Source organism: Gorilla gorilla, chromosome 9 (assembly GCF_029281585.2).
Source record: "Gorilla gorilla gorilla isolate KB3781 chromosome 9, NHGRI_mGorGor1-v2.1_pri, whole genome shotgun sequence".
In the NCBI taxonomy this organism is placed as follows: Eukaryota; Metazoa; Chordata; class Mammalia; order Primates; family Hominidae; genus Gorilla; species Gorilla gorilla.
In genome coordinates, this window is record NC_073233.2 from 93,872,628 (window position 1) to 93,890,337 (window position 17,710).

Sequence of the window (17,710 nt, forward strand, 5' to 3'; positions counted from 1 at the left end):
AAAATCTGGGTTAAGAGCAGATGCTGGGTGGGTATGGTGGCTCATACCTGTAATCCCAGCACTTTGGGAGGCCGAGGCAGGTGAACTGCTAGAGCTCAGGAGTTCAAGAACAGCCTGGGCAACATGGCAAACTCCATCTCTAAAAAAAATACAAAAATTAGCCAGGCATGGTGGCATACACCAGTAATCTCAGCTACTCAGGAGGCCAAGGCGGGAGGATGGCTTGAACATGGGAGGTGGAGGTTGCAGTGAGCCGAGATCGCACCACTGTACTCGAGTCTGGGTGACAGAGCAAGACCCTGTCTCAAAAAAAAAAAAAAAAAAAAAACAAAACAAAACAAAAACAGAGCAGATGCTGGGTGACAAGCAATTTTTTTTTGTTTTGTTCTGAGATGGAGTTTAGCTCTTGTCGCCCAGCCTGGAGTGCAATGGCCCAATCCAGGCTCACTGCAACCTCTGCCTCCTTGGTTCAAGCAATTCCCCTGCCTCAGCCTCCCAAGTAGCTGGGATTCCAGACATGCACCACCAAGCCCAGCAATTTTTTCTATTTTTAGTAGAGACAGGGTTTCACCATGTTGGCCAGGCTGGTCTTGAACTCCTGACCTCGGGTGATCTACTCACCTTGGCTTCCCAAAGTGCTGGGATTACAGGCGTGAGCCACCGTGCCTGGCCAACAAGAAATTTTTTAAAGGTAGATTTTTGCCAACATTAAAAAAAAAAGTTTAGGTTTTTAAAAAGCAAAACTCATACACAATGTTTCAAGGTTGAAGGTTATTACCCAAAACTGTAGAGAATATTCTTTACAACTATAGTAGTTACATCCTGAATGTGTAAATGTGGTTTGCAATTTAGCAGAAAAACCTAAGGAGTGTGGAGACTGTTCACTGCTGACGAAAGAAGATGGTGCTACCGTATTGGCCAGTAAGGGCTCAGTCCCACTAGCAGAGAGACTGTGGTATAAATGAGCACTGGACTAGGAATCAGAGACACCTGGGGATAAGTTGATTTCACCATTTAATTAGTTGAAGAACCCTTCCAAGTCTGTCTTCTTTACCTATGAAATGTGACGGTGAGAGCAGACCCATCTACCTTAAAGAATCGGCTAACACAATGTATGTGAAAGTAATTGGAAATTGTCTGGTAGTATCCAAGCTTAAGGTAGCAATATATTCTGACAACAGCCTGCAAATCAAGATGCAGAGTGGGTGAAGGGTTTAACTACATATCAGGAAAAACACTTCTGTAGTCGAAGGTCCCTAATAAGTTTTTAGCATGGACTATAGCTTTAAAAAAAATTACTTAAATACATTTAGGTTTCTATCACTTAGTCTCTTGTACCAAATAATAATAATAATAATAATAATTTTTAAAGTAAATGATACATATCTGAAGTTAAATGTACAAATAACAAAATAAAAAACAAAAGGACATGAAAAAGACATTAACTATATATCAAGAAAACATCTACAACAGATAGGGAAATCATCCATATACTTCTTAAAAGATTATCAAGTTAAACCAGTAATGAGATTACTGCTGGTAAAAGTTCAATAACAGTTACTATAAATACTGTAAACACTCATAGTCTATTTTATAAAAACAAATGCATAAAAAGTAACTGACTTATAAAAGTAATGACTGTGTCAATTACCCTCACTCCAAGTTATTTTCAATTTTCATGGTAAATACTTAACTGATTAAAGAACAAGGAGGAAGTCATTTTAACATGGACAAAGGGTGGGGTAAAAAAAGAGGCATGTTGGTAAATGTATTAATTGCAACCAACATGAATTTTACCCCTTAATCAGAACTAAATTCACTACCCACTCTCAGCCAAACAGAGATATCAATTTATTAAGAGACGCATTATTCAAAACGGCTGAAAAATGAAAGGATTGCCTAGGCTTCACTAGTCTATGAAATACAGTCCACTATTTCACTTTCTGTGGTTTCAGTTACCCAAAGTGAACCGTGGTCTGAAGATAGGTTAAGTAGAGGATATTAAGATAGTTCAAGAGAAAGACAGAGAGGGAGAGAGCAAGCATGTCCGTGAGCAAGAGCACACATTAACAAAACTTTTATTATAGTACACTGTTACTGTTCTATTATTCATTATTATTAATCTTACTGTACTTAATTTATAAATTAACCTTTATCAGAGGTATGTATGTATAGCATATATATGGTTCAGTACTATCCCATTTTCAGGCATCCACTGTGGGTCTTGGAACATATCCCCCAAAGAGAAGAGGGGACTACCATGCACAGAGACTAGATTCAACTTGGATCAAATAAACTAATATTGGCAATGTAAGACTGTATGCTTTGGCAAATGTAATATATATGCATTCAAGTGGAAGGGGAATAACAAGTCCACTAACCAAATGCTCATTCAAATGTTTTCAAGCATTAAACACATAACCAATCAGTTAGCATTAGCAACCATTTAAGAAAAGGAGGGGTGTTCTAACAATTGCATATAATTAACTACTTCTAGATGTCAAACAGTACGAGCAGAGCCACAGACACAGAAGGATAAACCATCCTATCACTTCACAAGAGCCTCATCCCAGAGTATGCCACCAGAGAAGTGAATAACAAAGGAATTTCCTATATCTTCTAACCGTAACGGGTAAAACATTAAAAAAAAAAAAATTCTTCTAATGCAACAATAATGGGATAAAAAACAATGTATATTTATGGTGTATTTTCAGGAACTGGGAGAGAAAAGCCTTAGAAACACGTCAAGAGGAAAGTCTCTGGATTAAACAATCTAGTTTAGCATGACATTTCAAGCTTTTTGACTCCTTTTTTTGGTTTTTGAAAACAATCCTCAGTGGCAGAAAGTTATCTAACGAAAAAATAACATTCAAAACTTTTTGGAGAGTTGCCAAGAGTTTCACAAGCATCTCAAGGCCAACATGCCCTGCTGTAGCATCATTCTAGCCATTAGCCAAGGAACTAAAGCTCTGAGTTAATGGTTTTGAGGTTCACAAAGGATACTACACCAGAATCATGAAGAGCAAGTAGGCTCCTTAATCTCAGAAAAATCATCCTTTGGATCCACCAACTATAAGTTACCAAGAATTTTCTGTCTTTAGTATTTGCTATCTACTTATCCTTTCCCTCCAAATAATCAATATTCCTAAAGCTCTTATCTAAGAAAGATATGAAGCAAGCAATATCCATAATGAAGGTAGAAAGTGCTAGTAACTTGTTTCTCAAGTTGTACAAAAGGGTTTTATAGTATCATATTCCTTCCAAATCAAGCACATTACCACAGTTACATGTAGTGTGTAATACCTGTGCTCCTGATACAGGGCCAAAGGGGTTTGGAGGTCTCATGACAGGCTGGCTGTATATTAAGGTTGGTTGCGTCATTACAGGGACACTTCCCATTTGTGGAGGCTAAAAAAGAGAAAAATATCAAGTTAAAAGATATTGACTCCTATCTTCCTTATTGTGACTAAGTAAATAACAATGACAACAGGGATGACAGGTCCTAGTACCTTTGCTTGACTCAAAGGGTAACTTCCTCTGAATATAAGTAAGACTAACAGCTACAAACTTTCAAGAGTATTTTTTTTTCTTTTGGTATGTAAAGTCTTTAACATGCTCATTTTTAAAATGTAGTAACAAAGCCTAACTTTTTCTATTCAATGAGTTGCAAAATGTAAACTTTATTGTAGTACAACAGATAAAATGATTTAGACTAAGAGCTTCCAAATTTATCAGGTTTAGACATCAAGAAAACTTAAGACTCTGTCTTCGCTGCTAAGATATTTCAAAGTAAATTTGTATAACAAATCAAGTACTTTTGCTATTATGCAAGTGATCACAAGTGAAGACAGTTGATTCTCTGAATAAGCCTGCTCTAGTTCTTCCATTTTATTTCATATAAGAATCAAGAAAGAGCTTAAACTACACACCAGAGGTTAACTCTTTCTTGAGTAACTGAAAATACAATCTCAACCAAACATGTTTCTTTAAAAATTACCACTACAGGGTATAAAATTAACCTAGTAAGTGACAATACCTACTGTAAAAATAATGCACATACAGACTACTGTTTTGGTTAAAATGCAATGCTCTAAAATCTTTCCTTTCAAGAAGTTCTATTTATTGTTTCAAGCAGACTACTATTTGCATTTAGAGCTTCATTTTAAGTTTATGGCCTGAGTTTCTCAGCACTTTTTTTTTTTTTGAGATGGAGTCTTGCTCCGTTGCCCAGACTGGAGTGCAGTGGCATGATCTCAACTCACTGTGACCTCTGCCTCCTGGGTTCAAGCGATTCTCCTGCCTCAGCCTCCCAAGTAGCTGGAATTACAGGTGTGCGCCACCATACCCAGCTAATTTTTGTATTTTTAGTAGAGACAGAGTTTCACCATATTGGTCAGGCTGGTCTTGAACTCCCAACCTCAGGTGATCCACCCACCTTGGCCTCCCAAAGTGCTGGGATTACAGGCGTAAGCCACCACATCCAGCCTCAGCAGACATTTTAATGCAATGACTATGAAAAAAAGCTGTGAAACTTCTCCACATGTATAAAAGGAGTTACTTCCATATCATATACATAAAGAAGTAACATAGGCACAGTAGCAATACCAAGGGACATGGTACTGCCTTCTACCAGGAACAGTTCCTCAAATACATACCAGTGGGTTGAAGCTACTAGCACCATTTCTTTTCTAAGTAAGTCTCTATATACTGAGAGTTGGGAAAGTAAGGGCAATCTAAAATGCACATTGTGGCATTTTGAAAGGTTAAAAGACTGTTTTTGTACTGTAATAATCATTGTCACAGGAAAATTTCTCTAGCCTTTATCAGACTAAATTTATCTCTATACAATTCAAGTGTTAATCCCTCCCATGCCCTACAATATCAGGTTATAAGACCTCACTGGTATTTAATATATGGTCACAGCAACAAAGGCTTAGAATTAACATTAATGTTTGAAATATAAAAGGCCCAGCAAAGTTACGAGGAGAAAAATAAACCAAGTAATACTATGAACATTAATGCATAAGATCTCTTGTATAATGATTATTCTAGACATACTTATGAAACCAATGCTATGGTCCTACTGCATTAGGCACTAGGGCTAGGAGTATGAGGAGCACTAAATTCTTTTTTAGGTTAAATTGTAATAAAAACATGTTATATATGAATCAATATTTTTTCCAAAAGCTGTACCTAGGAAAATACTTACAATTCCATATCCTATCATGCCTGTTGGTGTAGTAGCAGGATAGGCCATTACAGGGGGTGCCTAACATAGTGAAAGGAAAAATGAACAAGAAAGTATAACTCATGTGTGTCAACTGAGTTCAAGGAATTAGTAGCTGTAGTTCCACTAAAAAGAATTGCTAAGACAGCTGTGAGTAAGTGACACTTGTGATCATTAAGAACTGTCGATTGATGGTCAGTGAAAAAAAGTGTTTTGAAATTAGCAGAAAAGCAGACTTATTAGAAGGAAAACTATACCACTTAAACTTAGATACAGCAGTGATCTAAGATTTCATCATGCTTTTTACAGCTTTAAAAATCTTTAGATTTAAAAAAGTATCTTAAATAGTTCTAAATAGTTCTAAAATTTAAAGCCTATCACTATCATTAAAAAATGTCTACCCAGAAAAAGTATTGTTGAATGTTTTCTTACTTAGGTACCTGATTGCTTTAGCATTCAAAGAAAAAAATGTAAAGATCTCAAATCAATCAATAACCTGATCTTCCAAAAAGTTAGTTTCTAAGGATCTTACTCACTCTTTTCAAAAAACTCCAAAGGTTTCAAACTACTATTGAGTATGACTATTTCTATGAGCCACAGTTCTTATATAGAGTATGTACGTTAGCTTTCTAATTTATTCCAAAAATTATTTAAGAGGAACAATCAATTAGGTCAGTTTATGCTTTCATGTTTAAAAGAACCATCTACCGCTACGATGTTTAAGTTCCCCTCTTCCTACTACTTTGATTATCTGTAAACATACAATTTGAGAACAGAATCATTTTAGACATAGTTGCTGTCTTAACAACATTTCCTGTGTGTGTTTCTCATAATGAAAACTGAAATTGAATAAAGGTGAAAGACCAATAACACTGCTAAAACATAAAATAACTGAAATTATATGGCAATTTGAACATATGCATGGAGAAATTAAATGAAATATAACTTTAAAAAAATAACACTAAAGTGAATAGTTATAAGTTTAGTATTTGGGTGAGCGTGTAGGACTTATTGGTCTCTCCCTACTTAAAACCAAGATCTGCAAGAGCAGTAGACAAACTGCCAAGAAGAGCAGAAGCCTGTAAGATTTCATGCAGTTGTTATTGTAAACATTACCACAATCAACATTTCCCTTCATTCAGAAGTCATCAAGTGCATAGTGGCAGCACAGATACACACACAGACACCCAGCCATCTGGCAGCAAATGGCGGAATATTAAGCAAGAAAAAAAATCGGTATTTCCCATGCCACCATCAGAATCAATTCTGCAACACATCCATGAAATCAGTAGATGCTAGGAAGAATTTCTGGCACATTGAAAATCTGAATGTGAAAACAAGTAATAGCTGAAAGGTTATGAGATTCTGCTATAGCAGTGGTTAATAGCATGCCAATTTATTGCAAAAAGGCTCGTTTTTGGTCACTTACGTATTGTGGAAAATGCATGCCATTCTGTTTTTCCCAGGGAGAACAATTACATAATGCAATAACACTGGATTAGAACAAGTACTTACACAACAGAAAATACACAGAGAGCATTTTAGTTCACATGTACATTCACTAACTACCTAAAATCCCTTGTATTTCCAGTATCTAATGAAAGAACATCTAAACTAAAACACTATCAAGGTTGACAAGGGAATTGTAGTCTTTGGCCTCATCTCTTTATATAAAAAATAGTTTGATTACAAGTACCATTAAAACATCAATTCTATCAACAGCGTCAATAGTGCAAAATTCTGGGCATCGTATAAACAGGGTTGCATCAGATGTCTACCACAGGAAAAAAACAAGCACTGATTAAAAGAATTTGTAGTATAATATATATTTTAATAAAATTCCAATGAATTTGTGTTAAATTTAAAAAACACTGAAAAACCTTGACAGTGTTTAAGGATTAATAAAAAGGTTAGAAATGTAAAGAAATGTCAAAAGCAGCAGCTTATCTTAAGTAGTGAATCACATTATCAGCCCCAAACATTAGCCATTAAAAAGAAAACTCCATAAAATACATACAAATATTTTAGCAAAATCCTTAGATGATACACATTACCATATATAACACAGCAAGATAAAGACTGTTACCTTATCAACTTAAATACAAATTCTACATGACTAAATACCTACTACATTTTAGTAGTCAGTCTTAAGTGCTATCTATGAATTCCTAATACTTCATATAGATTAATACTAACTTAATATAAGAAAATATTCATTATATTTTAATAGCAGCACTGGTATTTATATCATTCCTCATACATCATCAATGTCATAATTCACACGAGTCCATAAAATCCACTACTCTAAACTCCTACCATACCCTAGTCGGTGAGGTGTGTTATAGTGGGAAGAAGACTGGATTCAGAGTCAAGGAGATGGATTTCAACTTAAATCTGCTTTTCAACTGCTTTGCACTTAGGGAAAAAAAAAATCTTTAGAAGTGGGGTGATACATGCTCCAATTCCCTCAAGACAGCAACATTTACATGTTTAAGATTGCATATTTGTGTGTATAAAAATCTAAACTACTTAAATGCAAAGTTTTAAAATCAGTGATGATAGGCTGGGCGTGGTAGCTCAGGCCTGTAATTCCAGCACTCTGGGAGGCCAAGGCGGGTGGATCACTTGAGGTCAGCAGTTCAAGACCAGCCTGGCCAACATAATAAAACCCAGTCTCTACTAAAAATTTAAAAATTAGCTGGACGTGGTGGTGGGCACCTGTAATCCCAGCTACTCGGGAGGCTAAGGCAGGAGAATCACTTGAACCTGGGAGGCAGAGGTTGCAGTGAGCTGAGGTCACACCACTGCAATGTAGCCTGGGCAAAAGAGCAAGACTCCATCTCAAAAAAAAAAAAAAAAAACAAAATAATAAAATTAGTGATGGCAATGAACACTGTCTGAAAGAAAACAAAAACAACAACAACAAAAAAACACTGCCTTAAAAAGGTAGCTAAATCTCAATATTACTTTCCATTTATGAAGTCTTAAGCTATATAATAAAATGCACAAATTTTAACAAATATACTATTTTTAGCTCAGTACTACTAATTTTAACATATCATTAACCCACGGAAAACAGGGCAGTGCTCTGGAAGTGGCTATAAGGACAACAGCAGCCTCTAACAGTAACAGGACAGCTGTCAGTAACGTGTAGCCCGTGTAATCAAAACACAGCTACTAGCCTACTGTCTAGAGAAAGAATGCTTCAAACTTTTCCACAAGAAGGAGTTTTCTTTGACTGATGAAAATTTGTTGGTTGGTAAGATAGAAACTGGCCAAGGACAGGAGAATAGCCACAGAGCTATTCTGGGTCTACCATACCTTACAGTAATTAAAACATACTAAAACCTCTTCATTACTAGATGCTAATTATTTAATTAGAAAATACAGTTAATCCTCATTATTCATGGATTCCATATTTGCAAATTCACCTACATGATAAACTTTGTGACACCAAAAATCAACACTCCTGGTGCTTTCAAGGCCATTCATGCTCATTTGCAGAGTGGCAAAAATTTGACTCATCCAATACAGTTCACCTCCAGCTGAGATGGAACAAAGGACACTCTGCCTTGGTTCAGCTCTCATACCAGACCAGAGGATAGAGAAGGAGGATGGGGAGTCCATCATACTGCAAGAAACTGTGACTCTGGGGCCAGCTGGACAGGGCTAAAATTCCAACTCTGGCACCAGTTAGTGCGACAGCCTTAAGCAAGTCACTTAACACTTCTGAACTTTATTTCCTCTTTCATAAAATAAATAGAATATACTAGAATGAGGTTTTCTAAAAGGATCGTCTATGTGACATATACATATATGCATATATTTCCCCCAGCAAGGGTTCAGCGTTCACTAATTCAGTGTTTGGGGTGACTTAAGTACTTAACTGCCACAAATAATGAGTATCAACTGTGTTAAGTTATATGACATATATATAACTGTCAAACACACTGTCATATATATAAATTATATGACAAAACCCAAGCAAGTATAGTTTCTTTACCAATAATGAAATCACAAGATTTTGTATTTTAGAAAAATAAATAAAAAATTTGAGGTCAGTAATATAGAGTAGTGATTAAGGACATATGTTCTATAGTTAGGCTGCCTAGGTTATAAAAAATCAACTAATTATTTAAGATCTCTATAATCCTGAGCACATTGCTTAACAACTCTGAGCCTCCACTTCCTCATCTGTAAAATAGGGATAATAATAGTGACAAACACATTAATAGGAGGATTATAAAAAATAAAACATTATTATTTACTGGAATATGTCTGGCACAAAGTAACCCTTAAATACTTGTTAGCCACTAAAATGTATCTGGTAAATATAGGCAACCAGCTTCCTTTGAAAGAAATACAATTGCTTATACTTCTAAACTCAGTAACAATCCTTCTGTTTATGTCTATCACTTTAAAAACATTTTCATGTTACATATTTAACTAAATTATTCAAGTGTGAGTCTATCAGGAGCTTTTTCAACTCACCATTGTTGCAGCATTCCAAGCGGTTGTTGGTGCAACCTTTGGTTGCCAGTTAGATCCTCCAGTTAACTTCTTTTCACCTGGTTGACTCCAATTTACATCACTTTAAATAAACATAAGTGAGAATATTAAATGTCTCTAATTATAAAGTTTCCTTAGCTATATACTTATATTGAACAGAGTAAGATAGAGACTTGAGGCCGGGCGTGGTGGCTCACGCCTGTAATCCCAGCATTTTGGGAGGCCAAGGTGGGCAAATCACTTGAAGTCAGGAGATTGAGACCAACCTGGCTAACACGGCGAAACCCCGTCTCTACTAAAAATACAAAAAAAATAGCCAGGCATGGTGGTGGGTGCCTGTAGTCCAGCTATTTGAGAGGCTGAGGCAGAAGAATGGCGTGAATCCGGGAGGCGGAGCTTGCAGTGGGCCGAGACTGCGCCACTGCACTCCAGCCTGAGCAACAGAGCGAGACTCCGTGTCAAAAAAAAAAAAAGATGCAGACTTGACATCTCTATACATATTTTTGAGAGGAAAGCCAAATCAACCTTCCAAATAACACATGGAGAAAACACTAAATAACACACGGAGAAAACAATGTGTATATTAAACACTCACTTCTTAGTGGTTCCATTTCCGATGCCAAGATCTAGGAAAGGAGAAAAACAAAAAAGCATTTTATAACACGAGACGCAGTTTAATAAAACAACATAAAAGAAGATTAACGTATCCAAAGACTACTTACTGCCCACAAGGTTGGCTAAAGATGAATCCAAGTCATCAGATACTAACTTGTTAGGCGGGAGTTTGGCCACAGGAAGGTTCTGGTTCTGAGAGGCCACTGTTGGTTTGAGAAGTCCACCTAGTTCATCAAAGCCTTAAAGTTACAAACAGACGAAATAGAATTTGTAAGGAATTTTATGATGCTATGGTTTTCTAAAAGAGGTCTTTGCCTTTTCTCCTTGTTTATTCACTGGAAAAGTTATCCAAAAAATAGACATTAGTAAATGTCTTTAAATGGAAAATGAAGAAAGTCACCACTTCATACTGAATTGACTGAGAAGGCTGTATTTGCTTTGACAGAAATCATCTCTTATCTCATGACAAAATTACATTAGGATTAAAGGGGATAAGAGAGAAGTATTATAAAAGGGAAAAAAAACAAATGTAATTCTCCTGCTAGCCCAGCAAAATTTTCTGAAGACTCACTTATATCTAAAGCAATATAGGTTAAAAAATAGCTCTCTGGAACTTTGAAAAAAGTTCCTTTTACGTTAAGAAATAAGATTTTATAGACCTTTTTTTTAAAAGCAGAGAATGTAAGAGTGAACTGTATCTAAGAAACTGCTAAATACTGTAATTGTATAAGCCCATCTAGTAAACGAGAACAATTCTTAAAAATGAAAATAAAATTCTTTAAGTTTTCCTCACCAAATTATAGAAAATAAAAGAAAATCCAATCAAACCAACCCTCTATGGGACTCAATAGTATGATCTAGGAATATTACAGTTTGAAAAAGAAAGTCACCAAAGATGATAGTTCACAACAATGATTGGTCTCTCTTTCCACTTTCCCAGGCAAGACAAACTAAAACCTACTGCAGCAAAAAAATATTATCATAAACCTACTAGTGCACAGAAAAAAATAAATTCTTAGTCCATACATATTCTTTATAGGCTTGCTTCTTAGTTTTTGAAGGATAACTAATTATATGTTAAAAAATTAAGAACATCTCAATATATTCTCTCTAAATGGCTAAAAGTTAATTATTAACCAAAATCAAAGGCCATCTGATGGTAAGAACAGAATTATGAGTGTCAAAGTTTTATAGGCACTTCAAATTAACAAGGTATTAATGAAAACACAAAGTGGAAACCTGGTTCTACAGATCTATAAAGTTCCTTTAAGACAAATGAACCATAATAAGAATCATTCATAAAACAATAAAAAGCTCCTGTACCCACAGGCTTGATTATTTAATACATTCTAATTGTTCATACATAGACTATTTAAACAAGTCAAGGTACCACAAGTTATATTATTCTAGTTTACAAACATAGCCAATTTCATACATTAAGAGACAATACAGTTATTATTCATTTCAGTAAAAGTATAAATTGTATGCCTAAAAAGGCACAACATCTACACATAGTCACAAGCAACTTAGCATTCTACAGAGCTAAATCTCTTTTTCTCTCTTATTTTGCTCTAGGACTGACTAACTCTTCCCAAAGTCTAAACTGGCACCAATAAAAGAATAATGACTAAACAGCTCCTTGAAGTTCTCATCTAGTGCTTGGGGGGATGGGACAATTTCTTTGGCTACCCCAATTTAATATATCTAAAGATTTTAAAAGCAGCATTATTTTTCCTTACACAGAATCTAAATTAGGACATTATAATATTTTTAATAAAATTTTTTTTCCTTACCCCCAGAATCTACAATAACATTTGTAGATTTATTTCCAAACACAGATTCAAAGTCAACATTAAGGCCAGCTGAAGGGTGTGGCTGTGCAACTGGAGAAGGAGTGAATCCTGAGTAAACCAAAATGGAAAAAAGCTCAATTATTTAATAACTCTACATTTACGACTATTTAATAATGATGACAATAGAATGGAAAATGCACTAAATTCCCCAAACAAAAACAAAGCCAATCCTTCAAGCAAAATGTTTTCTATATCACATTTTTCGCAGTGATTGCGTTTTCCCTAACAAAATCATCCTACTGACAAAATTAACAAATGAGCAACTCACACTGAACTGAAAATATGCTTCATTACAGAAATCTTTGCTTATCTTTTACCTTAATTTTATACGCAGATAATCTTTAAAAAACTAAACACATCTAAAATTACAAGATTTTGCATGAAGCAAAACATTTAAGGGATCAGCTGAGAATGCAGTAAGAATTCTGTGGTGCTTTAAAAAACAAGTATGAGACTTCTAGTATCCCCAAGATAAAAGTTTTTCTCCCTCCCACCTACCCATTTTCCGTATTTCTCTCCATCCTTCCTTCAACAGTTAATCAAAAGCAAAATAGCTTAAGTTCAGTGATGGGATTCTGAATGTTCCAACTCACTAATCCTTATGTCCACCTGTATCCATATGCTTTTAAAACATCAAAGAAAAAAGATATGCCACTTTCAACTCTCGACCACTCTCTAACTTCAACTTAGTACTTGCAACAGTGGGGATGACAAGCACAAACTCAAGCATACTAATTAAGGTGACTCTAGTTTTACAACACAAAACCATTAACAGACCTTATTCTTTCTTGCCTGCGTTACACTAATGCTAGTGGTATTACACAGACAATAAGCTCACATCTTTAAGACCAGCCTATACAGAGTTAACAAATATAAGATTTCCAATTACGTGAGGTTATATTTAAGTAAGGTTCTGAATGTCTAGGGGCTGAAAAGAATTAAAATCACCTAAAAATATTAGGTTTGTCATGTGATTTGGAGAACTTTCAATCATTGAGTATATCCAAATAAATATCAACCTCACAAGGATCACAAAGAAGAAATTATTTCACCTCGTGGAATGTCATAAGGCTCCTAAGGTCTCTTCCTTTTCTAAATTCTACTAAGTCAGAATATAAAAAACCCAAGAAGCAAACAAAAACCACCTATATTAGAAGGTTAACAACTACACCATTAGGGTGAAGTTAAACTTTTGGTGTCCTAAATTTAGGATCCCTTTCTTCCCCTCCTCTATTCAGGTCAGAATCTCACTTTGAATTCTTAATGTGTAACACCAGAACGTAAAGAAGTACAATGATGTCATGCTGTACTAGAGAGACTGATCTCAAAGAAAACTGTAAAAAGTAGGACAAGATTTGTTGAGATGTCCAAGAAGGTCCTCAAAGACAGAAACAACAATTTATTATTAGCAAAGAACCATACAAGCTGATCCACACTAATGATACTACTTTAAAGTAGCATTTTACACATCCTATAATGACTATTCTGTAGCACACACATTTTTAGAGAATGTACCAGTTTGATCTTGTTCCATAATCACGTAACCCTTAAACTACTATTAAGTCAAAGACATTGGTCATACAATGAGAACACAAAACACTATCAAAATACGAAATAATTTAGTATATAAATCTTCTGACTATTCATCAAAAGGATCTGAGAATCCTAGACTTACCAATTTAATAATATTTTTAAGTGTGCAAGATGTTTAAGAATTATGCCATCAGCTTATTGGTTGTTCTCTTAACTCTTTACATGAAAAGCGAATGTATCTACTCAAGAAAAAAATCCATCATGCTTAATTATGTGTCCATGCTGTCATCAGAGTGTAAGTAGTACAAATAATGTTCTTTAAATCATTCTGGTAATAATCTTGGCTATTGATGTCACTAACTTTTAGATTATATATGGAACAACAATTTAAAATTAGGCCAATATATCAAATTCCCATTTTCTCCTGCTACTTTGCCTCAGCCTTCTAGAATATGACTGATATAAGAGATAAGCCTATCCTTTACAGTCACACAGAAATTACTTCATTACTTTCTGTAAAAAGAGGAGCCATCTCCTGAGGTGCCTAGAGGTACCAATCTGTGAAATTACGACATAATTACCTAAAAGTATACAAGGTTAGAAAGGCTATAAAGTAACCCAGAACTTGTATCTCAAGTTTTAAAAGCCTCTATAAAGAGGGAGAAAGTAAAAAAAAGTTAAAAAAAGAAATTAATAAATTGCAATAGCTAATCGGCTATTAATATTTGCTTAAAGTCACACAGTTATCAGGGAGGCAAGCAGTTTATTTCCAAATTTCCAAAGTAACAATCTTTTAAGTAATTATTGCATGCCTGAAACACATACACCAACAAGGTTAGAGTTTTACATCATAATTTCAATGCACATTATCGACTTTTTGTGAAACTATCAGGACTGCCAACTTTTAATTTTTAAAAGTTATTTAAAACAAAAAGACCCAGCTAATATCACTATTCTAAAAGAGAAAGTTTACAGAAATACACACACACACATACACGCGTGCGCACATGCTAAAAAGAGCAGGCGCTGAGCTCTGAGTTAAGGTTAACTTTATGATATCATTACATTGTCCTGCTTACTCTTCCATTTCACCAAGGCCCAGTGAAAACTTTCTCACTAACCAGCACCAATCCACAGTTTATCATTTAGAAACCACTGGCCTGCAGGTTAAATCTCAAGAGGACAATAATAAATTAATTGAAAAGTACAAGATCAACAAGCTTTGGGGACAGAAAGGCATTCCAAACACCTTTTACAAAATTTGGGTGGATTGTTAATTGATTTTGGTGGTAGTTTCACAATAAATTAGGACTCATACTTTTTTGTCAAAGTAACTACTACTATTTATTAAACACTACTAAACACTATGCAAGGGCTTTATAAACAGGGTATTATTTAAACCTCACATAAACCCTATGACATAGTTATTATTATCCCTGTTTTACAGATGAGGAAACAAAGAGAGATTACATAATGTACCCAAGGTCAAAGATTTAGTAAGCATCAGAACCAAGACTTGAACCCCCATTTGTTTGATTCTAGAATCTATTAGGGTTTTCAGTTTAATCCCAAGTATTTCACCTTACATAATATAGTAAGTAGAAAAAGAAATTTTTTACTATTGCTATAACTATTATTAAAAACAACTCAAATTTTATGAACTTCTTGAGCTTTTCATTGCTAATATTAGACCAAAAAAAGTGAATAATCTTTGGGAATTTTAAAATCTAAAAGCAATAAAGAAAAAATCAATGTTTAAGATTTTAGTTGATGACTACATAATAATTTAGGTGAGAAGTACATCCTAATTATGATGTGGTCCACATATACAAGAATTTTAAATTCTTTACATTTTCTGAGAGATGGGGTCTTGCATGTTGCCCAGGCTGGCCTCAAACTCCTGGCCTCAAGCTATCCTCCTGCCTCAGCTTCCTAATTAGCTGGAATTATGGGTACCAGCTACTGTACCCAGCTCCCGAGATGGTTTTTAGTAGTAGTCGTTTTGATACTTTTATATACCTAGCAAAGTGCTAGATGTTACATAGTCATGTATGTAAACTTCAGGACAATCCTGCAAGACACTATTATCCCAACTTGCATAGCCTTAAAAAGGTTAAATACTTGCTTAAAGTCAAGTTCATGAAGCAGAACTAGAATTCAAACCTAAGTTCACTAGGCTCCAAGCATATACCATCAAATGCCCTAATAAATTCCATTTTAAAATACATTTAGTCCTGTCCAATTCTTGTGATCAAGAGCCTCAATTCTTTAGTTGTGTCAAACATTCTTTTTAATGCCAACTTAACTACAGTAATAACTACTATGCACACAGAAAATATCAGCTGGACTTTTGAGGTTTTACTGCTACCACACTGGCCTTGAATATATGTGGAAAGACACAGATAATACAAAACTTCAGATTCCATAACCTTGTAATATATTTTTTTTTTTTTTTTTTTTTTTTTTTGAGACGGAGTCTTGCTTTGTCGCCCAGGCTGGAGTGCAGTGGCGCGATCTCGGCTCACTGCAAGCTCCACCTCCCGGGTTCACGCCATTCTCCTGCCTCAGCCTCCCGAGTAGCTGGGACTACAGGCGCCCACTACCACGCCCGGCTAATTTTTTGTATTTTTAGTAGAGACGGGGTTTCACCGTGTTAGCCAGGATGGTCTCGATCTCCTGACCTCGTGATCCGCCCGCCTCGGCCTCCCAAAGTGCTGGGATTACAGGCGTGAGCCACCGCGCCCGGCCAACCTTGTAATATTAAAACGTTTTTATGCTTCTGAAAATTTAAGGTCTTGAGAAAGTAAAGTAAGAAGATGATAAGCATCTATTCATAAAACCACCAAGTGTTTAATTAAGGCAAATGAAGTTAGGCAAAAACTAGTGTGTTCTCTGAAACAAATAAGTATATTTTTTCTTACCAAGTTTATAAAAACTCATTTTAAGAAAAAAAAAATCCTTCCTGCATAAATAAGTTGTAAAGATACTGTTATCTAGCTCCAAATGAGCTGGCTACAGTAGAAGAAACAAGGCACATAAAGGTAGTATTAGGATAAACTTAAGTGACACAAAAAATTCTGAGAAGGCGTACAAGGCAGGAAGGCAGGAAAGGAGTAAGGAAAGGGAGAAAAAGAGGGGAAGGAGAAGGAAAGAATCAGGGAAGCAGCTAGGGAGGCAGGTGAGGAATAAGAGGAAGAAGAGTAAGAAAAAAGAAAGAGAAGAGGAGGAACAGTTATGAGTGGGATGGGTAATCAAGAAAAACAAAAAATGGGGGGAGCCCAGGCACTTGGCATTCTTCAAATTACAACTTACTAAAAAAAGAACTTAAGGCTCCATGAAGTATTAAAAAAACATATTCCGTTTGCATAAATTAGAAAGAAAAACCCAACACTGTATCTCATTAGAAAAGAAATATTAGGCAGTTGGCTTTTTAGCCAACACTATCGTGTCCTCTAATGTGCGGTTTTACAGCTAAGAAAGAAAGCCCAGACACTTTCACAGACACTCACATATGCAGCATAGTTAAGACCACAACTCTCCTTTATGTACAATTCAGTGTTCTTAAAGCTTCAATAAGGACAAGCTACCTATTACACTGATCATTGTATCAGATAAATGTCTTCCCTCTGTCAAGGTCAGAGGCTGTCTAGATACATAGCTATTCTGATTTTTCTGGATTGTTCTTAATCCTATAGAGTAAGGGTTGGCAACTTGTATCAAAATGACATGAAGGAATTACTGCAATGAATTATCACACTTTGGATATATATGTGTTTTAAGCTATTAGGCTAGTCATATTTTTACAACACCTGACTTGGAACTTTGTCTGATCTCCTACTAACTTGCTTTCTAGTTAATTCTTCCTTCTCTTCCTTCCTCTCACTTATATATATCTAAGAGAATATTTAGAATGTGGTCACATGATTTGTTGAGGGTATACTGATGACTTTCTGCATGCTGTTTTAATCAAATA

General features: G+C 35.3%; 2 protein-coding genes across 39 annotated transcripts in view; one reads left to right on the plus strand and one right to left on the minus strand.

Moving 5' to 3' along the window:
• The window catches only part of CCDC83 (coiled-coil domain containing 83), a 124,756-nt gene extending 122,059 nt beyond the window's left edge, over positions 1-2,697 (plus strand). The window contains exon 11 of one of the 2 annotated variants that reach the window (XM_063710778.1): positions 2,498-2,697. In XM_063710778.1, coding sequence (XP_063566848.1) covers positions 2,498-2,539 — 42 coding nt within the window. In that variant the 3' untranslated portion in view covers positions 2,540-2,697. The remainder of the gene's footprint in view (positions 1-2,497) is intronic. The other variant, XM_063710774.1, reaches the window with a different exon arrangement.
• The window catches only part of PICALM (phosphatidylinositol binding clathrin assembly protein), a 111,404-nt gene that overhangs the window by 13,672 nt on the left and 80,022 nt on the right, over positions 1-17,710 (minus strand). For 7 of the 37 annotated variants that reach the window (XM_019037058.4, XM_019037046.4, XM_063710753.1 and 4 more), the window contains 7 exons: positions 12,145-12,252; positions 10,459-10,590; positions 10,332-10,362; positions 9,719-9,818; positions 6,657-6,680; positions 5,210-5,269; positions 3,304-3,408 (listed from right to left, as the gene is read on the minus strand). In XM_019037058.4, the coding sequence (XP_018892603.1) occupies positions 3,304-3,408; positions 5,210-5,269; positions 6,657-6,680; positions 9,719-9,818; positions 10,332-10,362; positions 10,459-10,590; positions 12,145-12,252 (560 nt within the window). The remainder of the gene's footprint in view (positions 1-3,303; positions 3,409-5,209; positions 5,270-6,656; positions 6,681-9,718; positions 9,819-10,331; positions 10,363-10,458; positions 10,591-12,144; positions 12,253-17,710) is intronic. The other 30 variants (XM_019037060.4, XM_019037049.4, XM_055355642.2 and 27 more) reach the window with 8 other exon arrangements.